The following is a 27,969-nucleotide window of genomic DNA, read 5'->3' on the forward strand; positions in this document are numbered from 1 at the left end:
GGGGTTAAAGTAGGTACCAAGGAAAAGGATGGAGGGGGGCAGATAGAACGCGGCAGCGGGGGGCGCGCTGGGAGATGGACGAGGAGGGCGCTCCCTGCAGCAGCTGCAGCCGGAGCCTGGCCGGGGGCGGTGCAGGCACCGGCTCTCACTTCTGTGACCCACCTGTGCCATCATCCTCGTGAGCTAGGTGAGGCCGCGAGGAGAGTTGGCGCTGGGACCCCCCCTCCCTCCGCGCTGTGGCCCTCCGAAGCTGCCCAGGGCCCGCCAGCACACAGTAGGTGCGGTCTGAACGCACAGGGACCGGAGGCGTAAATGCCGACTGAACGCGAACGTATGAATGAACGGACGGACGCGTGAATGGAGGTGGGATGGAAGCAAGAAGTGGCAGACGAGGAGGAACGAGCGTCTCCCCCGCCCTCCCAGTCTCGGGCTGAGCGACGTGAAGCCGAGACCGGCTGGGGGCTCCCCTCCCCGCCGGCCCCTCCCGCCCGGCCGCCCCCCCCCCCCCCCACCTACCTCCCCGCGGCGCGCAGGCCGGCGGAGCCCGCGCCCAGCCAGAGCCCGCGTTGGAGCCGCGGCTCGCGCCCAGCAGAGCAAGCCCAGGCAGCGCAGCCTTGGGAGGGGGCTTCCCCGGACCCCTCCCCCGGCCCGGGCCCCTGGAGCCCGACCTTCCGGGCAGGGAGGCGGAGTCCCCGGTGCAAAGTCCGGGGACCAGCAGCCGAGGACGCCAGGGTCCCGGAGCCAACAGGTGCGGGGCTTGGGGGATCCCCAGGCCCGGGGTGGGGGTTCCAAAGGACCCTCGGCGGGGGCCAGGAGTCTCGGGGCAAAACCTGGGTGTTGGGAGGCGGGGTCCCCAGTAGGCAGTGCCCTCCTCCCGGCAGGCTTATGGAGAACCCCTAGCGCCCTCGCTCCCCCACCTACTCCCCGCAGCCTCCCACAGCGCCCGAGGTGCAGGGAGGTCCCGCTGAGGGAGTGGGCTCGCCGGCGCTGGGAGGGGGTACGAAGGAGCCCCCCTCGCCCTCCCCCCAGCGGTCACCGGGGCCCGGCAACCCTCCCACACACGTCCGGGGTCGTCCCTGCCCAGCCTTGGGAAGGAGGGGTCTGAGCGAAAGAGGAGGGGCGGGGAGCGAGGCCCGATTTATGAATGGAGAGAGCGGCCTGCGCGCCGGCCCAGCGACCCCTGGCGGCCGTCGGGGCGCATCGCGGCCCCGGGGGTCTGAGGGGCCTGGCCGCTGAGCCTGGGGCTCTTCTCTGGCTTCCAGGGAGGTGGTCGGTTCCTCCCTACACCTCTCCCGTGTGTGTGTGTGTGTGTGTGTGTGTGTGTGTGTGTGTGTGTATCCTAGCCGGGAGGGTCCAGGTCTGGCGGGTGGGGGGCGGGCCCTGGGTCTCTAACGCGTCCCTTGACCATTTTTTCAACCAAAAAATTCAGGCCTGTGAACTGACTCAGGAGAGAACATTTGCCATCGGGATGGCTTCCCCTCACAAATCTATGGTGTTTGGTGGATTCAGACAGACCTGGCATAGTAGCTTGGTGACCTTGAGCAAGGGGCTCAACCCCTCTGAGCTGCTTCTGCAAAGCAAGGTTCTCTAATGGTAGCCCCAGGCGACCCTGAAGCCGGCTCTCCCCGCCCCCCCTCAGTGGGTAAAGCCCTAGACATGCATTAGACCTCACTACGCCTCACCGTGGCCCTGTGAGGCAGGTGATTATTACTCCTTTGGATAGATGGGGAAACCGAGGCTGAAAAGGGCGACGTAAGTTACCCAAGAGCAACTTGGCATGAAATTGAGATGCGAGCCACATCTGTCTTTCTCCATCTATTTCGGGCTCACTGTAACCTAACAGCACTGTGAGAATTAAGAGGGAGCTTATATGCTAATTGCCTGGCACACTCCTAATGTTCTTTCTTCTTTCCTCCCCTCCTTTCTTCAGGAGGTTTGGGGCTGGGACCCCAGAGACCTAGGTGCAAGGGAAGTGGGCTGAGGCCAGGCCAGGGCTCCCCTCCCTCTGCAGAGCCCAGGATGCCCCTCGGCTGCAGCAGCTTCTGAGCTCATGGAGCCCTCAGCCACCCCAGGGGCCCAGACGGGGACCCCCACTGGTGGTGGGGAACCGTCACCGTCACCGGTGCCTCCTGACTACGAAGACGAGTTCCTGCGCTATCTGTGGCGCGATTATCTGTACCCGAAGCAGTACGAGTGGGTCCTCATCGCTGCCTACGTGGCTGTGTTCCTTGTGGCCCTGGTGGGCAACACGCTGGGTAGGTGTTTAGGTTCCTGTGGTGCTGCGGATTTCCCTTGGGGACTGGAAGGGGTCCTGGGCCTCACTTCTCTCTCTCCCCCTCCCCTACCTTCCCTTGGCTGGGTAGTGTGGGGGATGGTTTGGGTAACGTGGGGGGGTGGTGGTGGGGGAGAGACACTGGCTAGGATGGGCGTGGTTCTGCCCCTGGCTTCACCTCCTCCTCTTCTTCCCACCTCCCCACCTGCCCTGCAGTCTGCCTGGCCGTGTGGAGGAACCACCACATGAGGACGGTCACCAACTACTTCATTGTCAACCTGTCCCTGGCTGACGTGCTGGTGACAGCCATCTGCCTGCCAGCCAGCCTGCTGGTGGACATCACTGAGTCCTGGCTCTTCGGTCACGCCCTCTGCAAGGTCATCCCCTATCTCCAGGTGAGCTCTGCCCGGGTGCTGCTCGTCACCCCTCTGTCATCCCAAGTCCAGAAACCACAGCCTTGCCTAGACCTCAGTGACCCTCAGACTTGCCTTTCAGACAGGACACGGTGGCTCAGTTCCTCTGCACTGTCATTCTCTATTATCAGCGGGGGCAGGCCATGAGGCTTGACACTTGAGGACACAGACACAGCCCCACACACTCCCCCTGCAGAGATCCCCTCCTGGTCACACCCGCAGACCCTCCCCCACACAGCCATGTGTGGACACATGTACAGTCACCTCCAGGCGCCTGGGACACAGTGGAGGAGAGAGGCACAAGCCCGTGGTGACAGACGCAGATGCACGCTGAGCCTGTTCTTTGATTTCAAGGGGGCTGGTTTGCGGGGGTCGCTGGAAAGTATCCCCCCTCCCCTACCATCCCTGGCCAGGGCCTTCCCTTCCCCAGAGGTGGGAATCAGGATGTCCAGATGGGGTTGGTGGGGTGGAAAGAGGGCTGACCAGAGGCCAGAATGGCCCCTCAGCTGCACCCCTCGACCCTCTCCTCGTACCCCAGAGCGCAGGGGGAGTGCTCTCCTGGAGGCAGTGCCCACCTTCACCTCTGGCCTAGGCTTGTGTCTGCCTCCCAGGATGAGGCTCTTTCCTAACGGCCTGGGGAAGGGATGGCATCCTGGGCAGAGAGAAATGCCTCTCGGATTTCCATCGTTTTCAGGTCTTCCGCTCAATGGATTAACCCCGGCAACCCTGAGAATAAAGACGGGGGAGGGGGGGAGCGGTGAGGACATTCACCTCAGGCAAATTATTTAACCTTTCTGTGCCTCAGTGTCGTCATCTGTGACACGGGGGTGCGAGTACACATCACGGGGTTGTGGTGAGGATAAAGAGAACAGTGGCATGGAGTAGTTTCCATGAGCGTAAGTTATTCATCGTAGAGGAGCACCCAGTAGGGGCCAGGTCTCGACCTGGACGTTTTCCATCCATGATTTCATGGATTCTCATAAGAATCCCTCCAGGTGGCTGACATGGTCCCGTCCTGCAGATGAGGCTCAGGGAGGGTGAGTGATCTACCCACATGCGCCCAGCCAGTGAGTGGCGCGGTCAGGACGTGCACCACCCCTGGCTGCCTGGTATTTCGGGGCTCGGAGCCCCGTCCCTCACCCCACGTCTGTGGGTGGCCTCCCAGAAAGCTGACGTCCTGTCCCCATGGGGCAGGCCGTGTCTGTGTCGGTGGCAGTGCTGACTCTCAGCTTCATCGCCCTGGACCGCTGGTATGCCATCTGCCACCCGCTGTTGTTCAAGAGCACCGCCCGGCGTGCCCGTGGCTCCATCCTGGGTATCTGGGCTGTGTCACTGGCTGTCATGGTGCCCCAGGCCGCTGTCATGGAATGCCGCAGCGTGCTCCCCGAGCTAGCCAACCGCACCCGGCTCTTCTCGGTCTGTGATGAACACTGGGCAGGTAACGGCGGGAGCCTTGAGCAGGCATCCCTGAAATGGGCACCTCTGGGGCACATACCCCTAGGGCAGGTGTCTGTCCGTGTACTTCTGGGGTGGGCTCCCCCAGGGTGGGTGTCTCCCAAAAGGACACCCTGGAGTAGCCTTCTACCGGCTACCCTCCCAGGGTGGGTATAACCCCTTCATGGATGCCATAGAACAGCCACCTACCAGGGATACCTCCAGGGTGGGTACCTCCTCGAGTCTAGACATCTGCTAGGAGTCCCTTCAGAATGGACACCCCCAGGCCAGGCAGCTGCGGGGTCTCTCTGCCACAGTGTCTGTATCAGGCCCTGCCACTTGCTTGGGCTCCATGGCTCTAGTTGGGGGAGGGTGGCATTGCTAAGCACGACAAGCTGGACGCTCCCACAGTGGGTCCAGCCCTTTTATCTCTTGACCCCTACAGATGACCTCTATCCCAAGATCTACCACAGTTGCTTCTTCATTGTCACCTACCTGGCCCCGCTGGGCCTCATGGCCATGGCCTATTTCCAGATCTTCCGCAAGCTCTGGGGCCGCCAGGTGAGGCCCACTCTGGTGTCACTGTCCGGGCTGGGAGGGGACGGGGGTACTGGTCTAAGGGAATAGACAGTCCTGTGCTTTCAGAACATGCCATCCTGGCTGCAACCAGAGAGAGGCAAGGCCTAGGGACATGGCAAGGTCAAGGCCAAAGTGCTAGTGCCTCCCCTGGAACCAGATAGTGACTAATATCAGTTTCAGTATCTAATAGCTAATCATCGTTCTAGTAGCAGGAATGTCTTCACAACCATCTCAACTGACCAACAGCAGGTTCTGTCTGGGGTGGAGTGTGGGGGAGAGAATTGCTCAGAAGTTCCTGGCACCAGCAGGACCAAGTTCTGGGTCCCGTGCTTGGGCAATGAGAGGATACAGACCAGAACGTGACCAGCCCGCAGTCTGCCAGCACTTAACCATCCACCCCTAACAGCTCCCCAGTCAGGATGGCGAGAGTCACTGTGCTCATCTAATGGATGAGAAAACTGAGGCTCAGAGAAGGAAAGCGAGTCGATCGAGGAAGGTCACATAACTCGCGGGTGGCTGAGCTGGCCCTAGACCCCCAGTTTCCTGAGCTGTAGCCCCGCACCCCTCTGGTGGGGGGGGTGATCTAGGTGTCCAGTAGTGTGAGACTTCAAGGATATCTATGGCTGCTCCGGGAGCCTGCAACACTCGTAGGCTTCCGGTCACTGACCTAGGCAGGGACTGTGCTCTGAGGTCCAGGCCATTCCGAGCTGCCCACCTGCTCACCCCTTGCCCAGGCCTCCCCACAGTCAGGCACAGGCCAGGGGGAGGCACAACTCATCCCCCGCCCTTACCCCCACCCACAACAGGAGCTGATGATCTAGAGTCTTCTGCCTCTCTGAGTTTCGGTTGCGTCATTTTTAACTAAGGGCCAGTGACACCTTCCCAGAAGGCACGTTGTGGGTGGGCTCACAAGGAGCTAATGGAAAGTGAAAGTGCATTGTTCACCCTCCAGTCCGGAGTGTCAGTCTTCGTCGTGAATATTAGGTTTCTTCACATGGTGGCGAGAGCGTTTGTTCCCTTCGCCCACCTGCACCCTGCCCCAGGGTCCACCCCGGGGGGGCGGGACCCGGCAAAGGGGAAAGACCCTCCCCGGGAGCTCTGCCCACCGCCACCATCTCTGTGTGTGCTGGACAGATCCCTGGCACCACCTCGGCCCTGGTGAGGAACTGGAAACGGCCCTCAGACCAGTCGGAGGACCAGGGACAGGGCCCCAGCACAGAGCCCCCGCCTCGGGCCCGGGCCTTCCTGGCCGAGGTGAAGCAGGTGCGAGCTCGCAGGAAGACGGCCAAGATGCTGATGGTGGTGCTGCTGGTGTTTGCCCTCTGCTACCTGCCCATCAGTGTCCTCAATGTCCTCAAGAGGTGAGAGCACAAGGCGGGGGGGGTTGGGTGTGGGCCCGGAGGAAGGGGCTCTCTCTGCTTTGCAGGAAGACCGGCTCGGGCACTCACCCACGGTGTGGCCTTGGGGTGGGTCATCTTTCTTCTCCGAGCCTCCGAACCTCAAGTTCTCATCTGTATAACGTGAATAATAACAGTCCTGGCCTGCCAGGGCTATTGTGAAGATTCTTCCGTCTAGTCACCCAGCCATCTGATCGCAGGGGCTGGGAACAGTGACCACAGGACAAAGTCCCTGCCCTCGTGGAGGCTACATCTAGCGGGAGAGAGAAATAAGTCTCTATTGTACTGGCAGGCAGTGAGACTACTATGAAGACAAATAAAATAGGGAAAGAGGATAGCGATGGTGACAGGAGTTGGTGCGGTTGTGTGTGTATATGTGTTTTAAGATACGATCTTTAAAAAAAAAAAAGCTCATCTGAGGAAATGACATCTGGCAGAGATCTGAAGGAAGGGAGAGACCGAGGGACGAGGCCCCACAGGCGTCTGGAAGGACAGGGCTCGAAGCGGAGGGAAGACGGGGCTTGGCACGTGAGGGGCCGCAGGGTGCAGGGAAGGAGCGCGGGCTGCTCGTCAGGAGCCAGTCTCGGTGTGTGTTTGTGCGTGGCGGCTTCCGGGCTGTGTGACCTTGGGCAAATCACTTTCCCTTTCTGAGCCTTGGTTTTCCTGTCTTTTAGATGAGGGTAGCGACTCCTGCCCCACCTGCACACATGCACACACATCTACCCCATTTCTGACTGTGGTCCCCTCGGCCCTAGGGTGTTTGGGATGTTCCGCCAAGCCAGTGACCGAGAGGCCGTCTACGCCTGCTTCACCTTCTCCCACTGGCTGGTCTATGCCAACAGCGCAGCCAATCCTATCATCTACAACTTCCTCAGTGGTGAGTGGGCTGGGGAGGCGGGGCGACCGAGGGTGGCAGCGGTGCCCAGGACAACAGGCTGCCAACCCCCAATCCAGGCTGAATAAAGGGATGGCCCCTAATCCCTCCTGGGGATCGTCATGAGCTTGCTCTGGGAACCCGCATCAGGAAAGACTCGGCCCTGCCCAGGAGCCCTGGTCTGAGTGGAAGGCGGGCCTCACTCCACCGGCGGCCCGGATCCAGTTGTACAGATTATGCAGACCAGTGAGGGGGTGGGAAAGGCAGGGGCTAGGCCAGCTCACCTCCACCCCCGCCTGGTGCCTGCACAGCGGGACCTCCAGTCGGGGCCGGTCTGGCCAACACAGGCTCCAGAAGGAGCCAGGCCTGTGGGAAGAGGTGCCGGGAGTGCCTGCCTGGGAAGGTGACTGTGTAACTGAGTCATCGGGGGAAGGGAGGGTCGCCAGCAGAGACAGCCCAGGGCCAGGAAAGGGTTTCCCTATGCCCAGCTAGACAGGTACAGGCAGAGTGGCCAGAATACAGAGGGGTTTTCCCTGGATCCACCTGCCCCCAAGACCAGCCATCTTGTCCCCTCTCTGGAAGTCCCCGCGTCTCCACTCCCCCAGCCGTACCCCAGGCCACTCCCCTCTGCACCCCTCGCTGGGACCTCTGCACCCCTCGCTGGACCTCCCAGTCCCGGGATGGTAACACCTCCACCCTCGGACCCACCTGGGTTCAGCAGAAGAGTGGCTCACAAGATGTCTGGCCCCAGAACTAGGCATAACAAACTGGTCCAGATGGCTGTTCAAGCCTGGGCACAAGTAATCTTTGAGAAAAGGTTGAAAGGCTGAAGAAGGAGGGGCCAGGGGTCTGTACCACAACCCTCATTGAGACTGAAGAAGTATTCCCGGAGCTCAGAGGGGAGAACAGAAGAGATAAGGGCTGCGGCAGAGGCGGCAGCAGACTTCTTGCTGGGCATTTCCTGTCTGGGTTGCATTAACTGAGCACCTACTGTGTGCCCAGCCCTCCACTGGGGCCCCACAGAAGCATGGTCAAGGAGGTTTCTGCTCTGGACATAATCTATTTCCCTGGTGTCCCTTGGCTGACCGAGGTGGCTGTGGTAGTCCCTCCTTCCCTACTCTGTCCTCCCCTTGAAGCGAAGGGCTCTGGAATGAGAACCAGGCCTGAACTCTGGCTGGGTGACCTCGGGCAAGTCTCTGCACCTCTATGCAGCTCCCCTGTGAGGTGAGGACAAAAGCTGCCAGCCTCTCAGGGTGCTGGGATGAGAGGGGGGCGGGGGGGAGGCAGGGGTGCCCGGCACCGTGCTTTGTGCAGGCTGCTGCTGTTCTTTCCATCACCATGGGGCACAGGTAGGGAAAGCCTAGCCCCGGCTGGGGGGCCTGAGCCCCTCCACCTACTCACCAAGGAGGGCAGAGGTGGCCCCAGGCCCCTGAGCCAGACACCACGTTTTGAGCCCGGCTCAGAGCCAGAGCGCAGTCAAGGAATCAGATGAAAATTGCATTTCTCCTTGGGAACTGCTCCAGGGCCTCTGTCCTCACTCTCCCTGGCAGTGACGAGGTCGCCTTCGGGCTTTCTCCATCCCAGCTCTGCTCCGCCCTCCCGCCCCCTCACAGGCAGCTTGGCTGGAGCTGCGTGGGTGTCCCTGGGCCCAAGGCCCTTCCTGCTTCGTCCATCTCCTTATGGCTGTGTCTTCTGTCTCCAACCAAGGCAAATTCCGGGAGCAGTTTAAGGCCGCCTTCTCCTGCTGCCTGCCTGGCCTGGGTCCCTGCGGCTCTCCGAAGGCCCCCAGCCCCCGCTCCTCTGCCAGCCACAAGTCCTTTTCCTTGCACAGCCGGTGCTCCGTCTCCAAAGTCCCTGAGCACGTGGTGCTCACCAGTGTCACCACGGTGCTGCCCTGAGCGAGGGCTGCCCTGGTGGCGGCAGGGTGTGCAAGCCTTGGGCTTGCTCCTCTGGCTCCTGGGGGACCCACCTCCTCGTGGAGACTGCTGGATGCAGGGGGGAGGCTGGGGCTCCAGACCTGGTTTTCTGCCTGTTTAACTCTGGGCAAGTGACTTCCCTTCTCTGAGCCCTGTCTCCTAAGCAGGATTGATGGGAGGATTAAGCATGCTCGAGAAGGCGGAAAGCCTTTTGTAGATTGGGAAGTGTCATGGATAGGATTATCATATTCCTCTCGAGTGGCTGTGCCCCACGGTACCATCCATCCCCATCGTCCTTCCGCAGCCTGGCCTTCCTCCCAAAGATCCCCCTCCCACCCAATCACAGGCCTTCCCTGGAGTCTGCTGTAAGGGTCCCGGCAGGCATTCCCATCTGGCCGAGTGGCTCCGGCTAAAGCCCAGTTGTTCTGAGGCCCGTGCGAACTAATCTGGGTCCATCCAGCCTTCTCCCAGCGGGAACAGAGCCCTGTCCTCACCAGGCGCCTGGTGCACACACCATAGACTGGACTCTGTTGGCTTTCTGGTGTGATAGAACACTCTCCATGTGGCCATTTGGCATGGAGGCCAGCAGCCTGAAGCAATTGTAATTAAAAGCCTGGCACTGAATGTTCCCTTTCCTTGTCATTGCACAAAATCTGTGCTGCCTAGGTGAGGAGAGAGAAGGTGGGGAAGCTTGGGGAGGGGAGCAGACAGGCAGCACTGGAATGCTAGTATCTGCTGACCGCTCCCACCCCCCACCCCCAACACACTGGATCCCAGAGGGGCTCCTAGCCAGGATTCAGAGCGCACGCGGTGCCGCCCCCTCAGGCGGTGCCAACCCTCCAATGCCCAGGACCCGGATCCTTGCCACATCTGTCTGCTTCTGGGCCTGGCGGCCTCTGGGAGGTAAGGGAGATGGCGGCAGCAGGTGCGGGGCGGGGAGCGGTGGGCAGACAGCAGGGTTCACAGACTGATTTACTGTTACCTTCCCCTTCTTGGAAATCGGGCTCGCATTTACTTTCTCTGAACTCACAGGATAAAAAGAGAAAGCCGCAGACATGCTCCGTCTGCCACCAGGATGATTAGAGGGCTGCCAGAGGCCCCGATCCCCGTTGCCAGAGCAGGAAGTGGAGTGCAGTCTGAAGCACCGCTCTGCTGAGAGGGTGGGAGGCATCTGGCAGGGGCCGGCTCGGCCGTGCGCACCACCGGCTCTGCTTAACTTGATTAATGGAGCTTCGGGCTCCCTCTGACCTCACCCGTCCAGAAATGGGGCGAAGGCACGGTCCTGCCAGGGGCCCAGCCCGGGAATGCTTTCGCACCCCTCCTCTTAGACATCACGCTTTCCAAGAGCAGGTGGAAGGTACGGCCTAAGTATGTCATCCACCCCTTGGATGACTCACCAACCTGGCGCTCGTGGCCATTTTCACAGATGTGCGGTCATTGCCAGGCGGGACGGGCTGCCCTCTCCTTCCGCACTCCCGCTGGCCTTAGGATCCAGAGCTGTGTGTGGAGTTTCGTGTAGCCGGGCTCGGAGGTCCAGTGGGCAGAGTGAGGTGTGAGGGCTGGACCCGAGCTCGGAACCACTTACCCACAGGGACCAACCCACAGGGACCAACCCACGGGGACGAACCCAGGCCTGGGGCTCCTCGGCCCTGGCCTAGCACAAGGCTGACACTATGATTGGCACCACTCTAGAGGCAGGCTTCAGGAGACACTTGGCTCAGTGGGAGCAAAGAAACGACAGAAGCTTCCCCTAATGGCCTCATTTCTACTCTACCCTGCTGGCTGAACTCAGTCCCCTGGTGGGCCCGAGGCCTCCCTTTGGGGGGATTCGGATGAGCTGGAGAAAATTCAGAGGACCAGGATACCCAGGTGAGCAGTGCTCAGGGAAGAGCTGCTAAAGCACCCGGGACCACCCAGCCCAGGGAACGAAGGCCCGGGGGACACATGGTGGCACGTTCCAGGTATCTAGAAGCTTGGCATGCAGAAAGGGGTGATACAGGTTCTGGGTGGCCCAAGACAGAAAACCATAGTCATGGGTGGTGTTTTCAAGGTGGCAGGATTTGGAATCCCATCAGCAAGAAGTGCTGCTTGTCGAAGAGGAAGCTTGTTTCCTGGAAGGGCACTGAGCTGTCCCCGGAGGATGGCAAGCAGAGGCGGGACTCAGGGTGGGGCAACGGGGAGATCTAGCCCCGGGTGGAGGCTGGTCTGGTGCCAGGATTCTAGCACATGGCAGCCCAGGGGACAACAGGGCTGAACTGGCTGAGCCCGGCAAACCTATTGGGCTCACTGAGCTGCTTCCCCCAAGCACCCAGTGCAGGGACAAGAGCTTTCTTATCTTCATCACCCAAAGCAAAAGGATTATCACACTGGTGCCCGTGATAAAGTCCCCCAACAAACCAGAATGTCTGGTGTCTTAGCTTTTGATTGAAATTCTGTCAGATCACTACAGACATTTGGTGTAGACTGGTTATCATGCTGATCTAAGGATCTAGCTGGCAAGCACAGATGTCTGTGCTTAATAAAAATGGGGGGAAAGTTATGACTTAATAAATGCAGTTTGTCTGCAAGATAAAACTAAGGCTTGAGATAATGAAAAAGCCATGCTGTGAAAAGTTTAGGGCGGCTGCCCGTAACCTACCACGCCAGCCCTAAAACCGTTATCAAACACAGCTGGCTTCTTGAAGTGAACCTGGCCAGTCCCTACATTTCAACTTCACCCTGGCAAATGGCACCAGCCCCACGTGGGCCATGTCCCCCCGAGACACTTCTTTCTGCATGGTGTGGTCTACGCTACGTACTTACATACGCGGTGAACGAGGAAGGGACGAGTGGCCGAATGGGCACGCACACGGGGGTGTGAACTGGAGCCAGGAAGTGTGACGGAAAACGCGGAACTCCAGAGTTCTGTCCTTTTATTGAGCTTACAGTTTCACTGAACTTTTGGCCCCGAAAGAAAAAACACACAACTTAAAAAAACAGCATTGGCAGTGGGAGGTGACAACTGTCCCCTGGGGATTGAAGCCGAGCAGAGAATGGCAGGCAAGTGAGGGGTCCGAGCTGCAGAGGGGTAGCCTGGCCAAGGGTGCCCAGAGAGCAGGCGGTCCAAGCCCCCGAGCAGGGCCAGCAGCCAGGCAGCTATAAGACAACACACGGGGATTTGGGGACACGGGGTGGTGGAATCCAAGCCACTTGGTCCCGCGGACAAACCTCCCTCGTGCTTGGTCAGCTTCCACTTTGGAGAAACTGGGTTCATCTGACAAGACGGTATGGGTGAAGGGACTCAGGTGCTAATGGCATGAGGCTGATGATCACTTACCCCTGGTGTCAGGGCGGAGAAGTGACAGCTAGAGGCTAGAGCCCAGCGGACTGGACACTAACTGGCATCTTCTGCTCCTGGCACGAGGCTGGGCCATTGAAATACTCAGGGCTCCAAGGGCATTCAACGTCCAGTCCTCTCTTTGGCCACCTCCTGTGTGGCCTCAGCCTAGGTCCCCGCTATTTGGTGACTGACACAAGACTCCCAGCCCTCTTCGGGAACAGCGCTGCATCAGGCAAGGGAGAATCTTTTTCTAGGAGGGACAGGAAAAGCGGAGAGGCCCGCATGCCTCTCCCGCTCTAAGGGGCCAGGAAAGGCCCCTGGTACACTCCACTCTACAGATGGGCTGGGTCATAGCATCCGAGAAGCTGTCATGGTGACGAAGTCCTCGAAGCTGAGCCGAATGGTGCCCTGTACAGCTGTGTCCTTCTCCCGGAAAGCCTCGGTCAGCACCTGCAGCTGGGTGCACACCTGGATGAAGCGGTCTAGCTGCATGGTGGGGTTGGCAGAGCGCGGGCAATAGCGGGAGACCAGGAGCTGGGTGAACTGGGGGCTCAGGTTGTAGCCCATTTGGGACAGAGCTGCAGGGGAGGGAGGGGCACAGAGAGCAGACACAAAACCTTACCACGAGCACCACCATCCACCAGCTCCGTGGAGCATGGCAGTGCAGGGGACTTGGAGGAGATGAGCGCCAAAACGGAGAGGACAGAGGTTCCTAGGGTCTGTCCAAGATGGTGGGAGCACAAAAGGGGCTCTAGCTGGATGGTGCCCTTAGCTGGAAAGCTCCCATCCCTTTCTCCAAATCTCCACTACTGCCTGTTCAGTCGGGGCCATGGGGTCCCAGAAGGACACGGGGCTAGCTCTTCTGTGACTCATGTGCATTACAGAAGGAAGCCCGCGCCCCCGGGACCAACCTTCCCGGGGCGGACATCAGAGGCGGTAGGACAGAGTAGACATGACAAAGGCCTGCTCCGTAGTCGAGACAGCCCTTCAGCAAGTTGCTTACCCTTGCTAAGCCCCTGTCTTATCATCCCTAAAATGGGAATAATACTTACCTTGTAGGTTCTAGTAAGGATTAAAGGAGGTGATCCTATAAAGCACTTGGCGCGGTGCTTGACACATAACAACACTTTGTTATTTGTTAAAAATAATCAAATCGTCTTCCTCTCCCCAGGCGAGGCTGCTGGGCAGTTCCAAGGTCACGGCCTGCGTGCCGCTCTCTGTCCCTCCACCTGGGAGGCTTCCTTTGTTCCTCTCTGCACATCTACCAGCCCAGGCTAAAAGCTCCCCTTTTGCTACGTGGCCCTTGGGGAAGTTGCCTAAACTAAGCCTCAGTTTTCTCACCTGTAAAGGGGCAATAATAAGAGATCCCTCACCTAAGAGTGGGGAACAGTAAACAGTAGCTATTGCACGGGCAGAACAAGTGATGTAACATTATCAGAAGCGCTTCATACAGTGCCTGGCACACAGCAAGCGCTCCGTTAAGTACTGATTTTGGTGTAAACGTCACCCTCACCAATATCCGTGACAGGACCCGGCATGATCAGTACAGGTCATCTCTGTTTCCTTCAACCAGGGCACAGACATGGTGAGCTCACCCCCACCCAGAGCTCCTCAGTCTGACTGAAATCCACAGTCAAGCAAGGAAGGGGCCAGGTTCTCAGGAAGCCCTTTCCCCCTCCCAGGTGGCAAAGCTCCCTGTCAGATCCTTATCACCCCACTAACCACCCATCTTGTAGAGTCCGAAATGGAACCAGACCTGGAGCTACGGCCTCAGGCCATCTTACCCGAATGCAACTTTTAGCGTGGTCTGGATCCCAGGGTTGGGAAGGAAACTGCCTTCTAGCAGAGCTGGTAACAAAAACCACCTTTCTGAGTCCTTGTACAGGGCTCTTTCCATTCTGCATGCTAGAAACTAGAGAGGAAAGAGCCACACAGGCCCCACACACTGGTCTCAAAGTGCCCTGGGCCGCCGAGCTCCCATCCCCGAGGCTCCCTGCTGGCTGGTCTCTCTCATCTAGTGGTACCAGGAGTCCAGCCCCGATCCCGGAACCAGGTGCCCTCTTGCCCTGGATCTTGGCTCAGTGCCCCAGCCTGATCACAGAAGGGATGGGGAAGGGACCCGTGCTGAGTTTTAGAGTGTAGGTGGACATGTGGGAGTCAGAGGCTAGAGAAAACCCCCTGCCCTGCATAGGGAGTAAATGGAAAAGTCTAGCTCTGCCTGTGCAGAGTCCCCACCGTGGCCCTCACCTTGCTGCAGCTCGGTGTAGCTGATGGAGCCCGAGCGGTCCCGGTCATACTGCTGGAAGAGGTTCTTCCACTGCTGGATGAACTTCCACAGAGCCGAGAAACCATAGATGTCGATGCGGCCTGACTTTGTCTTGTCAAACATGTCTTGGGTGGAGACGGGGTGGAGGGAAGAAAAGCTTCAAGACTGAGGGCCGAGGGTCCGTGGGTACAACCCAGGCCAGAGTAGGAGACTCCACAGAGCCACGGGCCCGAGGCCCAGATGCTTGTACCTGAGACACACTCTCATCAAGTGTTGACCAGCCCCTACCCTTGGCCACCCTCAGCTCTAGCCATTCCAGAACTGCGTATTCTCTGTACGCTTGGCAGCTGACCACCTCTGTGCCATCTGCTACCAGGGCAGGGGGTCCCACTCTGCAGAACGGAAAACGGCATGTGACTCAGCGGGGTCCGGAACTTGAGAAAAGATCTCAGGGAAGGAGCTCTCAGTCTAGAGGATCTCACCTTGAACCCAACTTCCTGCCTGAAATCCTCCCTGGCAGGAAGATTTCTCCTCAGAATGGCTGCCCAGCCACCATCAGGTCTCAGGTGGCACTGCCCCAGCTCGAGCCCACGGGGAAGGGCTAGGACTCACTTATCATCATGAGGCACGTCTCGTCGTTGAACGAGGACCAGTTGGAGTTGACCAGAGCCTGCTTCAGCTCCTTGATGGAGATGTAGCCACTGTGATCAGAGTCTACGGACTGGAACCAGGAGTAAGCCTCAGGATCCACGTTGGGAGGAACACCACCTGCAGGAAGGGGTGCAAGCCAGAGGAATTAGTCACAGGTCTCAAGGCCAGTGTGAAGAAATACTGGGGAGGGCCGGCCTCGGTGCCTCGCTGGCAATGGGTTTTCCTTACCCACAAAGCCTCACAGGTCCACCGACCCCGTCTCCCCTTAAGCCAACAGCCTTGTTCTCATGGAAGAGGACCTTCAGTGCAGACTCAACGAGTATTTGCAGCCGGCTTCTACTCTGTGAACCTGCTGGGCTTTTCCTACAGTGTTCCAGTCATTTCTCTCTTTGATCTTAAGTTTCTAAGGAACAGGGACTTTCCGGCTGACTGAGAATTCTCTGCAAAGAAGGATTATCTCTTCCCCAAAGACCGGCAACCCAAAAACATTTGCTGAGCAGCTACCAGGCACAGCCCAGGGATGAATATTTTGAGAGTCACAGCAGCAAGGGGCCCTCTGGTGTGGGAATCAGGTCTGATCCAGGTCTGATCTTCCTGGCATGGTGACAGCTGACATATTCTATCAGGAGTCACCAGAGTGTGCGTGGCCACAGAACTCTACCTCTTCTTGTTCCCCATCACCTCCAACGCGAGGACCCATCCCCAAACCTCCCTGGAGACATCTCTGACACCTCCTCACCCCCACACACCCAGAGAGAGCTGCCCGGTTCTGTGAGATCCACACACAGGTGCCTCCTCCCCGTTCCGACGCACCTGCACTGGTTCAGACACCTCTCACGTGGATTGTTGTAACAAACCAAAATGCCTAACCAACCCATCCTTACAGCTACTCTCTGCCACCCTGTCCCTTTAGAGTAATCTCCAAAATTAACTCAGTTCTAACCCATTACCCCTCGCCTCAACTCAAACCTCTTTCAAGGCTCCCCACCGCCTGCAAAATAAAGTCCAGCATCCTTAACACAGCATGCCAGGCCCTCCCGCAATGTGGTCCATTCTTGCCTACCTCTCGCACTCTGTCCCCCTCGCAGCTCTGTTCCAGCCGAGATGGAGCATTATATACTCACTCTTAGCCACCCCTGCTCATTCCCACAGCGGAGGCTTTGCTGCTCCCCGCCGTGTAACCCTTTCTCCCTCGTCTCTCTGCATCCATTTCCTGTCTCCCTGCAACACCCAAATGAAATGCTGTTCCTTCCATAAAGCCTTCCCTATTCTTCCATCTCTGGACCAGCTTCCTTCCCCTCTCCTTTGTACTCCTTCTCTCTTGTTTTTTTTATTAGTTTTTAAAAACTTTATTTTTTTGAGAGACAGAGTGTGCACGAGTGGGAGAGGGACAGAGAGAGAGGGAGACAGAATCCCAAGCAGGCTCCGCACCATCAGCACAGAAGCTTGGATGCATGAACCGTGAGGTCATGACCTGAGCCAAAACCAAGAGTCAGATGCTTAACCGGCTGAGCCACCCAGGCGCCCCTGGATCAGGCTTTAGGAAGCGCTGTTCCAGGGAGTCACTAGCTGCACTGGAAAGGAGACAAAGGTGGCCACACGAGGGGAAGCCGCAGATGGCGAGCAGCGAAAGGTCTGAGGCACATTTCTCCTCTCTCTGCAGCCCTAGAGATGATCTCTGGCCTCAGGTCCTATGGGGATAAGCCTCCCAGAGAGGGGCTCCTTCCCCTGCAGTGACCTCATGTGGGCTCACAGATGAGATTTCAAAAGGACGAGGGACTCCGCCATGAAGCTGCTGGGCTGAAAGCAAACAGCCAGAAGCTCTGAGCTCTGACAAGATAAATGCCACTGCCTCGGTGTTTAGAACCCCCAAGATGTGAGCATCTCCCTCGGGGCCGCCCGCCTGGGAACGAGCGCGAAGATGCCGCAGCCGCCCAGCGGGGCCGCTCCCTGGAGGCCGTGCAGGTGCGCCAGGGCGGTTCTAGGTGCCGTGCTGCTGGCTTGGTCTCCTGGGGGTAAGCGTTCTGTGAAGAGGCTGAGTCCGTGAGGACATAGGGAGCCAGGCACTCCCCCTCCCTGACCCCCTGTCTGCAGCCACTTGGAAATTTGCACTGAGCCTGAGGCAGCCCACCAGGATTCTCTGCTTCCACTGGATCTCCAAGCCCCCCTCCCCCCGCCACCGACCTTGTCCAGTACCTCACCTTCACTATCTTTGATCTTTATTCTCCCTGCGGCATTCTCCTGCCTGTCTCAGTACCTCTCAGTGGTAAGGCCCTCGTCACACGTGCTACCCCATTACATGCGGAATACCTCCTTGCTGAGATGTCCCCGAACGAGTCGTCTTACGGCACAGTGGGTACTAAGGCCTTCCCGCCGTGCCCAGCGTTCACCTGCACCTTCTCATCAAATCCTCATTAATAATCTCATCAGGTCGTGGCATTCACCCATTTTACGCGTGTGGACGATGAGGCACAAACAGGTGAAGTGATCTGGTCAGGTCAGTACATGGTCTGGTATCAAAAGCCCGGGTTTTCAACAACTTCACTATCTTGCCTTTCTACACATAAGGGCCAATCTCCCTCCCCCAGAAATGGGTCCTCCCCGAGGTGCACTGCCTCCAGTTGTTTGCCGACTCCCCCGCCCCTCCCCTGTAAGAGTGCCGTACACCCTCTCCACTGCCTGGTGGCTTGTGGAGCCCCTCCGCAAGAGGACTATCCATTCCCATCCTACTGATGGTAGGTCAGGCTTGACCAGGGGCTGTGATGGGGCCGACAGAACGCGGGTGGAAGAAGATGTAAAGAACTTCAGCGCAGGAACTTTAAGGGGCACTGTGCTTTCCTGCCAGCCCTCCCCATCTTTCCTGCCACATTCGCAACGTATCTCAGGGGCTGCTCCTTCAGCCTGGACGTGGAAAGCACAGACATGTGGCTCAGAACCTCGGCAGCCAAATCCTCAGCCGCTGACACGTAAGCAAGAGTAAGTGAGTGCGAGCGAGTGATAGAAATACACGTCTGCTGTTGTAAGCCGAAGTGATTTTGGAGTTGTCGTTACCACAGCAAGTTAACTAACACGTTCCTTGTTCTGCTGTTGCAAGCTGGAGCCAGAAGCAAGATGCTAGGGAGCCAGAGACGAGACTGCCCGCACACCCACAGGAAGGGCAAGGACGGGCCCCAGATAACTCAGAACAAGGTCAGAGGCACCTGGAGTCCAAGATCCCTACTCACCTGGAGGAGGTCCCTGTCCGTAAGGCCCGGGATGCTGGGCACCGTAGGAATTCGGAGGTGGCTGGCCATAGGGACCCCCTGGGGCCGCACTACCATATAGTCCTCCTGGAGTCCCAGGATTGGAGTGTCCATAGGGCCCTCCACCAGCCGGTGGTCCATAAGGCCCCCCGGGGGCAGGACCCCCGCCGTAACTGCCACCAGGGGGTACCCCACCGCCATACTGCCCTCCACCGTGGGGGGGTCCAGGGTAGTAGCTACCCGGAGGGGCTCCGGGCGCTTGTCCTCCAGCTCCTGGGCAGCCCTGTAACAAGAGCAAAATACCCGTCAGAATGATAAGGCCGGAAACCAGCCACAGTCTGGCACTTTACAGTTACAAAGCACTGCCACTGCCACCGCCCTCTTGCAGCTGACCCCATAGGCAGGGCTGGAATTATGATCTCGCTGCTCAGACGGGCAACCTGAGGCTTCCAGAGAAGATAAAACTTAGCCAAGATCGTACTGTCAACGACCTGTGAAGTCAGGGCTTGCCCTCCTGGCTCCCCTTCCTATCACGCCGAGGGGCTCCGTGGGGGCTGGGATCATGTCTGGTTTGCCACTCGTATCCCCAGCCCCCAGGTGCCGAATGGATGGATGCTCGGTAAATATTTACTGAACAAATGAGGAGGTGAATGAATCAAAATCCCAAATCCTCATCCTGTGCTACCTCCAGCCCTATGTGGCGAATTCACGGCGCAAATGTGATTTGCACCACACACCCCGACCCTCTTCGATCACAGACGCTGTATCGGCAGCATGGCTTCCTTACTCTAGAAGAGACTGAGACACAAAAGCATCTCACTCGTGACTCTGGGAGACAGGCAGGGGAGACCCTAGTCCTCAGGCACCATAGTGCGATCGGTAAGAGGCAAAAAAGACCAGTCTGACTTCCGGCTCTGCCATTTATGAACTGGACTCATGACTTACCCTCTCTAAGCCTCAATATCCTTTGCTCTAAGTGGGAATAAAAATAGCGCCTATCCCAGGTTGGTATGTGAACGAAATGACACCAATCATGTGAAGTGCCCGACCCAGGCCCTGGCACTCAAAACACATTAACTATTAATAACAGCACCGTGCTAGGCAGGAGGAAAGCCAGGTCCAGAAAAATCAGGCATAGACCACGTGGAGGGGCTGGGACCAGGACCTGGGTCTCCCGGCTGTTGAGCCCAGGCCACGTGTATGGTAGCACACATACAAGGGGGTGCTCCCTCTCTTGTCCACATCCCCACACCACTAACCAGGGACCCGCAAACTCCGAGTGTTCAGCTACAACTCCCTAAATGACAGAGGGCAGCCCCAGCACATCTGCAGACAGGCTGGGCTCAAAGGCATAGGGAGCAGCTGGGCCCAGCTCTGAGGAGGGTACCATCTGGACGTATTCTAGATAAACCTGTAACGCACACCAGTGGACTAGCTGCTGAGAGCCTGGACTTCCTCTTTTTATTGTGTTTGGTAGCTTCTGGGGCACCTTTCCTCAAGGCTAAGGCCAAATTCACACTTCATCTAAAGGAGGTCGGCTTGCTCAAGGAAGGGAGGCTTCTTGAGGGAGGGCAGGAAGAGGTCCTTCCACCTTCCCCACTTGGCATCGTGGGGGCTTTTCCACCCTGGAAACTGCCAGACCTAGCAGCAAGGCTCCTTCACGGTGAAATCACAGACCAATCTCAATTCCAAACTCTGCACTCACCAGCTGAGTTCTCACCGTGGGCCACTGGCTTAATCTCCCCGTGCCTGTTTCCTCACAAGTAAAATATAATAATCTCTCCCTCACTGGAAGGTTCTGCTGATTACAAGAAATACATGCAGCAGAATTTTGTCAGTTTAACTCTTAGCTAAAGACTCTTCTGATAAAATGTAATTTTAACAGATAAAAGAAAGTTGCCTTGGTAGAAGTGAGGTGGGGGTTTCAGAGCCCCGACCATGCTGGCCCCCTCTCTTGTCAGATCCTGAGGGAGCTCTGTAGAAACCTTATGGTGACTCGAAAGACAGTTTGAAAACCACTAAAGTGGGGCGCATAGGTGGCTCAGTCGGTTGAGCGTCCAACTTTGGCTTAGGTCTCACGGTTCATGGGTTCGAGCCCCGCACCAGGCTCTATGCTGACAGCTCAGAGCCTTCGGATTCTGCGTCTCCCTCTCTCTCTGTCCCTCCCCTGCTCTCACTCTGTCTCTCTCTCTCTCTCTCAAAACTAAACATTAAAAAAAAGAAAAAAAGAAAAAAAAGAAAACCACCAATGTAAGAAAAAAGTTCTCACAATAGTGCCTGGCAAAAGCAAACGATCTATAAATCTTGGCTGTTGTTATTATTATATTAATTATCATCGGCAAAGCCCTGGACCAGATAAATTCTTGGGGGGCGTGTATAAAGGAGCAGAACAGTCTGAAGGAGCAGTTAACTGAACAGTTGACTGAAGAGGCATGGAAACATTCTCCAACATCTAACAAAACAGCAGAAGGAAACGGGTGCTGCGAATGGATGCATAAGCCATGCGTCATGGGACCAGAAAGGAAAGAGGGTGAGATCAGGGGAGTTTCCAGGAGAAAGCCGCATTTGAGCTGGGACAAAAAGAAGGGAGTTGGAGCAGTGTGATGGGAGGGGTGCCAGGAGGTGGTCATCTAACCTAACCCCTTCAGTTTACGGATGGGGTAACTAAGCAGAGGGGAAGGGAACCGCTCGAATCCCACAAATCCCACAAATCCCACGGAGCTGGAGGCAGAGGTGGAGGCAGACCACTCCCCACCACACCCGAGCCCAGTGACTCCCAATGCCTCCTGCTACAGTGCTCTTTCCTTAAACAATAGGGCACAGGATTCCAGCGTAGGATGAGAAAAGGGGTGGGGGCCCTGCAGAGACTGGGCGCACCCAAAGACCAGGCCAGACCAAGGCAGGAAGTAGCTGCTCCGCAACAAGCCCTGTGAGCAAAGCCATAAACTGGACCTGGCCTAGGGCACCTGAGGCACAGGCCTTCCCCCTGGGAAATGCCCCCAGGCCGCCAAAGCAGGTGTCGCCAGGCAGGTCTTCTGACCCTCCTGCTGTCACATTTCAGGGGCCTGCTGGGTCTGGTGCAGTCTGGCAGCAGCTAAACCCTTTCTGGTCTGCCCTGTGTTAGAGCCTTTACCTGCGCAGTTTACAGAGCACTTAGAGAGAGAGAGAGAGAGAGAGAGAGGGAGAGACACGACTGCTCCTGGAAGAATCCTGCCAACAGTCCTCCAACAGAAAAAGGAAGATTTTTCACACCTGTGAAATGACTTCATTCAGCAAGTATTTAGAGTGACCACACCGTACTAGGTATGGGGCGGGGCAAAACTAAATAGGGCCTATCCCACTGTGGCCCATAGTGGTTATGATACAGTTTGATCCGTGCCATCAGAAAAGTCTACTTAACTGCTATCAAGGAGACATAAACAGAGTAATTTGTTCTGTTCCTTGAATGACGGATGAGCAATCAAATGAAGAAATGCATGAAGTGGATCAAGGAAGGCTTCCTGGAGGAGGCAGGAGTGATACTGGAGGCGGCCTTGAAGGATGCGCGCGCATTCCCTAAAAGGAAAGCAGGAAAGGACATTCCAGACGGGAGGGAGAAGATTGATGAAGGCACACATCTATGAGTGAGCACAGAGAGGTAGGGGAATGGCCTGAAAAGCAGGGGCGGGGACAAGAATGCAAGGTGAACTCAGGAAGGCTGGCTCTTTCCACGCTCCTTGACCAAGCTCCCCTCCTGCTGCATTTCTGTTAGCTGGTGAGTTACTGGTGTCTTAAGGTATTTTCTGTCTGTCTCTGCCTCCTCCATGCAACAGTGGGCTCCCCGAGGCCAGACACTGGGCCTCATTCATCATGGTACCCAGGGTCCAGCACAGTGCCTGGCACCTGCAAGCCTCCATAAATATTTGAACAGATGAATACCACTCTAAAGAGTTTGGGCTTTATGCCTGAGGACACAGAGCGCCACAGAAGGGTTTCCAATGGAGGAGGAACGTGATCAGAGCGTTGTTTAGAGAATTAACCAGCAGCGGGGTGGAGGATGAGCTAGCGGGGGAGGCAGCAGCCCAGGTGCTAGGCAGGCAGGGCTTGAACCAGACAGCGGACTTAGACATGGGGCGAGCAGGATGGGTTCTGAAGCTATTTCGGAGATAGGCTAGACATGACTTGACGACTAATTCGATTAGGGAGTAGATGGAGGGGGAAGGAAAGGGAAGTGTTTAGAATGACTCAGGTTTCCAGCGTGTACCCACGAAGAACTGGAGCCTCCAGGCTGCGGAGGAAGTTTGGGGAAGATGGTTTCCAGGGTCATGGAGTTGTTAGCGAAGGTCTGAACCAGACATGAAAACCGGAGTCCCTGACTCCCTGTTCTTTTATGCTACTCCATGCTGCCAACCCTTTTGAGGCTTTTTCCGAGAGCATTTCATGCTGATCAACACAAGACTGTGAAAGAAAGAAAAAGACGGGAAAAGTCCTGCAACCACGGTTCCCAAAGCATCACAGAAAACTATCCCTAAGTCTTTACTAAACGCAAATAAACATTTGACATACTGGGGCAGGGAAGGGGCAATTCACATTGTACTGAGGTTCTGCTAGGTGCTTCCAGTTCAACTGACCCTCACTGATCCTCAGTCCTGTGAGGAAGGGCGATTGCCCCCATTTTACAGATGAGAAAATTAAGGTACAGAGTTTACTAATGTGCCTGGGACAAACAACTAGAACAGAGGAGCTGGGATTCAAAATGGGGCCTCTACTCTACCACCCTCTGCTGTGTTCACTCAATTGTGACTGAACAGGGACTGTCCTCCATGTAACTGTCAAACACGAGGGGTTTCTACAGTGGACAGGGCTGAAGCGGGAAGGTGGACTGGGTGATCTTTCAGACACTTCAAGCCCGGAAATCAGGACTCAGAAGAATCTTACTCTTTTTCCAGCCCAGCGCCCAGACCTGATTTGAGAAGCACAGGACTGTAAGAGACCCCAAAGGCCCTCCAGTCCAACCTCTCAGTAGGTGATGGAATCTCTGTTGCACCACCTTGAACCTCTGTTTGCATTCACGCAAGTAGTGGGGAGCTCAGCTCCCCCTACAGGACCTACTCAAGAAGCTCTGTGTTTTCCTTCGGCTCTGAGCATTCATTCATTCTTCTACCCCCAAGACCCTCGTGGAGTTCGGAGATATCAAAGGCGGGTGTGTGCCGAGTCCTGAGTGGGAAGGGAGTAGGCAGGCTGCCTTGCAAACGGAGGCCTGTGCTCTGGGGCTGTCCCTCAAGTGTCTGCTGGAGGAGGCGACAGCCCATTCTAAGGGGTTAAACAATCAAGAAGACAGGAGTGGTCTGGGCATTCACCAGCAGAGCCTCCTAAAATATTTAAAAGGCCAGAAACCTGCAGCCAATAGACAGTGGGCCAAGAACTGTCCCAAGACTTCAATTACTGCCTCGGTGCTGACACTCCAAAATCGTCTGTCCAGTTCCATCTCTCCTGAGCTGCAGACCCACATATCCAACAACCTCCTGGATCTTCTCTCCAAATGTATCCTTCCCTCTGTGTCCCCATCTCAGCGAACAGTACCTCCCACCCAGTCACCCAAACCTGAAACCTGAAACCCCAGTGCCCTCCTGGGCACCTCCTCTTTCCTCCCCTCCATCACCCCAATTAGGCACTGAGTTTTCTCAATTCTACCTCCCAAACGCTTCTCAAATCCATTTCCACCAGGTCGCCGTTCTCTGTAATCAAGTTTGCTTCAACCACTTTGAAACTGGTCTCCCTGCCTCGTCTCCTGCTTCAGTCCATTCTCACAGTGCCCCATGGTGCCAGCTCCAAAGCACAAAGGAGAGAAGACTCTTCAACAGCTCCCCTCATTAGTCAGGATGAAGTCCGCACTCCCTCGAAAGGCATACAAAGTCCTTTAGGATCTGGTCCTTGCTTACCTTTCTGGTCTCATTTCTTAGCCGTTCCCCCCTCTTCACTACATATCGATCTCCTGAAATTCCTCCAAGGTATCGGGCTCTCTTTTCCCGACCTTTGTGCACGCTAGTCCCTTCGTTTTCTTCACTCAGCTAATGCCGATTGGTGATTCAGCTTTTGGCTTAAATGTCACCCCCTCTAAGATTTCCTCACCCCCAGACTTAGTTAGATGTCCCTCCTGTGCTGTCCTAGTGCCTTACACTTACTCCCATTTAATACTTATCACGCCGATTCTACAATTCATCCATCTGTATCACTCTTTCCTTGGAGTATCTACTACATGCCAAACACGACGCCAAGCACTTTACGTGGATTATCTCCTTTACTCTCTACAGTAACTCTTGAGGTAGGTTCTCTTATGACCCCATTTTAAAGAAGGGAAAACTGAGCTTTGGACTTTTGCAAGAAACTTCTGCAAGGCAATGGCAGAGCAGGGATGTGCAGCCAAATCTCTCAGCCTCAGAGACCAAGCTCTTACTCACCAAAACCCATCAAAGCTGCCCCCCTCCCACCCAGGACCAAAGAAAGGGTCCTTGAGTTTTATGAGTTTATGACTCCCAACACCCAGTCCATGCTTGAGGACCCCACGGCTGGAGGCAGTGGCAAATGAGAGGAGTTTTGACTCCCAACAATAGGATGGAATCCTCCAGGGCCACGTACTTACTGGGTGAAGCGGGCCTGGTGTTAACGAAGCCTTTGGATGCTCTAAAACAACCAGGCACTTTCTTGGAATACCCTGGACCAGGAAGGACAGGCAGAGAAGGGTATAATGGGGGGATAAAAGCATTTCTTCTTCTATTCTAGACACATTTCTCTTCGGGCTCCTCTTCAGTATTTCACTCTGAGCATAAGCCCAAGCAGCATGGTAACAGCAACTGCGGGAGCAAGAGCCATCACCAGGCCCTGCACACCCTTGGTATCAGCAATGTGTCAAGCTCCCTGCAGGCTTCATCATATTTTGTCTTGATTTCAGCCCTATGAAGGCAGAATCCTCCCTTTTTTTTTTTCCAACTTTTTTTATTTTTTATTTTTTTTTATTTTTGGGACAGAGAGAGACAGAGCATGAACGGGGGCGGGGCAGAGAGAGAGGGAGACACAGAATCGGAAACAGGCTCCAGGCTCTGAGCCATCAGCCCAGAGCCCGACGCGGGGCTCGAACCCACGGACCGCGAGATCATGACCTGGCTGAAGTCAGACGCTTAACCGACTGCGCCACCCAGGCGCCCCAGAATCCTCCCTGTTATCATTCCTCCCTTTCTAAAGGTGAGGAAACTGAGGCTCAGAGCCCGTAGATGGTTTGTCCAAAGGCACATAACTATTAAGTGCTAGAATTAGGATTCTAGCCCAGTTGTATCTAACCTGGAAGTTCAGGCTCTTAATTTCTATGTCATTGCCTCTAGGATGCATACAAATGAACTCCAGATGCTTATTAAGATGTAGATTCTTGGTTCCTTCCTGGGCACAGAATAGGTCTGAGGTGGAACCCAAAGGGGTGCTTTTTAAACAAGCTCCTAGGTGATCGTGACACAAACCATCCACCGAGAAACAAGGCGTGATGGCAATGTTTTCTCAAACTGTGTTTCTCCAGAATACTAGTGTTACCAAAAAAAAAAAATGACCAGACATTAAAAAAGCAGCCAGTTGAGGTGGGGGGGGGGGGGGTGGCAGGGAGCTCCATGGTTCAGTAAGTTTAAGAAATACTGCATATTCTGGGGCGCCTGGGTGGCTCAGTTGTGTCGAGCGTCTGACTTCAGCTCAGGTCATGATCTCACAGCTTGTGAGTTCGAGCCCCGCATCGGGCTCTGTGCTAACAGCTCAGAGCCTGGGTCTCCCTCTCTCTCTACCCTTCCTCCACTCATGCTCTGTCTCTGTCTCAAAAATAAATACATTAAAAAAAAAAAAATACTGCATATCCCAATCCTCTCTGGCAGATTTACAGAGCATATTAACAAATGAAGAATTCAGAGATGCCCCATGTTGAATAAACTTATTCAGTAGTATTTAACAGACTATTTCCTAAACCTACCTAAACCACAGAATCTTCCTCTATTAGCAATACCTATTAACATTTCATAAGATCCAACAAATGGAATGGAACTTCAGAAACCCTGCTAGGTTATGCTTCCTCCTGACCTCGGCCCATGCCAGCCTTTTTTTTTTTTTTTTCCTACCTCTGCTAGATACGCAATGAAAGGAGTTCTAAGTTCTAGCCCTCACTTGCTACATGTGACCTTGAGCAAGCCACTTAACTTCTTTGGGCTCCTTCCTCAGCTATAAATTGGGGATAATAATCTCTGCTAGAGATTCGGCCTACAGGACCTTCATCACTGAGATAATAAAGGTCCAAATACTGTGTACAAAAGCCACAGAGTGCCGCACTTCCTCGCCACTCTTTTGGCACGTGACTGTACTCAGCGGGGTGCTAATATCCCATATATTTGTTTTCCAATTTTCCCTGCATGGGTTTTATCTCCTAAATTAGTATGACCTTGGGCAACTCGAGAGCCCTCCCTGGGCTTCGGTTTCTTAAAATGAAGGTATTTAAGGAACCCCGCCCCACCACTGGCTTTCTAGGAGTGTAGAAAAAAATCAAAATAGTTACACTTTTAGAAGTACCAAATGCTTTACAAGCATGACTTCATTACTCTTCCTAGCAGCTCTATGAAGTAGACCCTATTACTGGGCCCTATTTTACTAAGGGGGAAACAGGCTCACAAAGGCAATACACCCCTGCCTAGCTGCTCAAAACTATTTAAGTGATAGAGCCAAGGTGTGAGCTTTCCTCTGACTCCAAGCTGAACTTTAACCACTCTACCAATCTGTCGTCCAACAAAGGATTCTGGCGACAGAATCCCCTTGCTGTGATGTTCTTGGCTGGATCAAAATGGGCTGGAGGTGGGCACGGGCATGTTGCTGAGGCTTCCGGGTTCTGCTGCCTGCCTAGAGACTTCAGAGGAGTTCTGCCTTCTCTGGGATTCACTTTTCCTACGCGTGAAACGGAAGTGTGAGACTAAGTAAGCAAGGTCACTCGTGGAACCCGCGAAAACCACAGATTCTCCTGATTGTTCGCATGCAGTATGTCAGGGTGTGTTTTTCTCAAACGCCCCCAACGATGCCGACGAAACCAGTGCTCTCAATGTTCTGTTGGCGTTGGTGAGGCCGCAGGGAGCCCCCGCGGGACTCCTGAGAAGGTGTGGGGCCCAAGCGGAGCCCAGCCTGGTTACGTGGGGTCCAAGGTCCCCAAATCCTCGCCGGCGCGACGTCAGAGGGGGCGCGACGCGACCTCCCAGACCTGTAGCACTGCGTGACGTGAGACGGGCGCGACCGACCAGCCCTTTTGCCTTCTCTCCCGCGCGAGACCTCACTGAAGCCAGCTTCAGCGTGGGAAGGGCGCGGAGAAATCCGGGAGAAAGCAAGGCAGGGCCGGGGCCTGGATTCGGCGAGGCCCCTCCTGGAATCGCCCGCCCCCCACACTCACCTGCCCGTACGGGTAGCTGGCCATGGCGACTGGACGTCACACGCCTGCGGTGGGCGGAGCTTCCCGGTCCTAAACCTGCCCCGCCTGGGCCTGGGGGGCGGGCACGCTTCTAATTGGGTGTCCGTCGCTGTCTATCTTGGGCGCACGGGCCGTCGGGAGTGACGCTACAG

The 27,969-nt window shown here is 56.0% G+C and overlaps 2 protein-coding genes across 4 annotated transcripts; one reads left to right on the forward strand and one right to left on the reverse strand.

Moving 5' to 3' along the window:
* The first annotated feature begins 1,933 nt into the window (after nt 1–1,933).
* Nucleotides 1,934–17,323, forward strand: HCRTR1 (hypocretin receptor 1). The gene is made up of 7 exons (XM_027059824.2): nt 1,934–2,255; nt 2,489–2,667; nt 3,880–4,123; nt 4,565–4,680; nt 5,833–6,059; nt 6,851–6,972; nt 8,677–17,323. The coding sequence occupies exons 1-7, from the start codon at nt 2,051–2,053 to the stop codon at nt 8,865–8,867; spliced, it is 1,284 nt and encodes a 427-aa protein (XP_026915625.1). The 5' UTR covers nt 1,934–2,050; the 3' UTR covers nt 8,868–17,323.
* On the reverse strand, nt 11,781–27,954 carry PEF1 (penta-EF-hand domain containing 1). 3 transcript variants are annotated; one of them, XM_027059825.2, is made up of 6 exons: nt 27,800–27,954; nt 18,346–18,646; nt 15,083–15,238; nt 14,452–14,595; nt 13,989–14,052; nt 11,781–12,782 (listed from the first exon to the last, which is right to left on the reverse strand). In XM_027059825.2, exons 1-6 carry the CDS (start codon nt 27,821–27,823, stop codon nt 12,455–12,457), a joined length of 1,017 nt encoding a protein of 338 aa, XP_026915626.1. In that variant the 5' UTR covers nt 27,824–27,954; the 3' UTR covers nt 11,781–12,454. The 3 variants fall into 3 exon arrangements, with proteins under 3 accessions (XP_026915626.1, XP_014936101.1, XP_014936100.1); XM_015080615.3 differs by having other exon boundaries at nt 13,989–14,116; XM_015080614.3 differs by lacking the exon at nt 13,989–14,052.
* Nucleotides 27,955–27,969: the final 15 nt, after the last annotated feature.

This window comes from Acinonyx jubatus, chromosome C1 (assembly GCF_027475565.1).
Source record: "Acinonyx jubatus isolate Ajub_Pintada_27869175 chromosome C1, VMU_Ajub_asm_v1.0, whole genome shotgun sequence".
Taxonomy (NCBI): Eukaryota; Metazoa; Chordata; class Mammalia; order Carnivora; family Felidae; genus Acinonyx; species Acinonyx jubatus.

Excerpts from the sequence above, each read along its gene's own strand:
- PEF1 (XM_027059825.2), bottom strand. The coding sequence starts at position 27,823 with ATGGCCAGCTACCCGTACGGGCAG. Across the intron at positions 14,596-15,082 it reads GACGTGCCTCATGATGATAA|ACATGTTTGACAAGACAAAG; the intron begins GTGAGTCCTAGC and ends TCTCCACCCAAG. Across the intron at positions 12,783-13,988 it reads ACGCTAAAAGTTGCATTCGG|CTCTGTCCCAAATGGGCTAC; the intron begins GTAAGATGGCCT and ends CCTCCCCTGCAG.
- HCRTR1 (XM_027059824.2), top strand. The coding sequence starts at position 2,051 with ATGGAGCCCTCAGCCACCCCAGGGGCCCAGACGGGGACCCCCACTGGT. Across the intron at positions 2,256-2,488 it reads CCTGGTGGGCAACACGCTGG|TCTGCCTGGCCGTGTGGAGG; the intron begins GTAGGTGTTTAG and ends CCTGCCCTGCAG. Across the intron at positions 6,973-8,676 it reads CATCTACAACTTCCTCAGTG|GCAAATTCCGGGAGCAGTTT; the intron begins GTGAGTGGGCTG and ends TCTCCAACCAAG.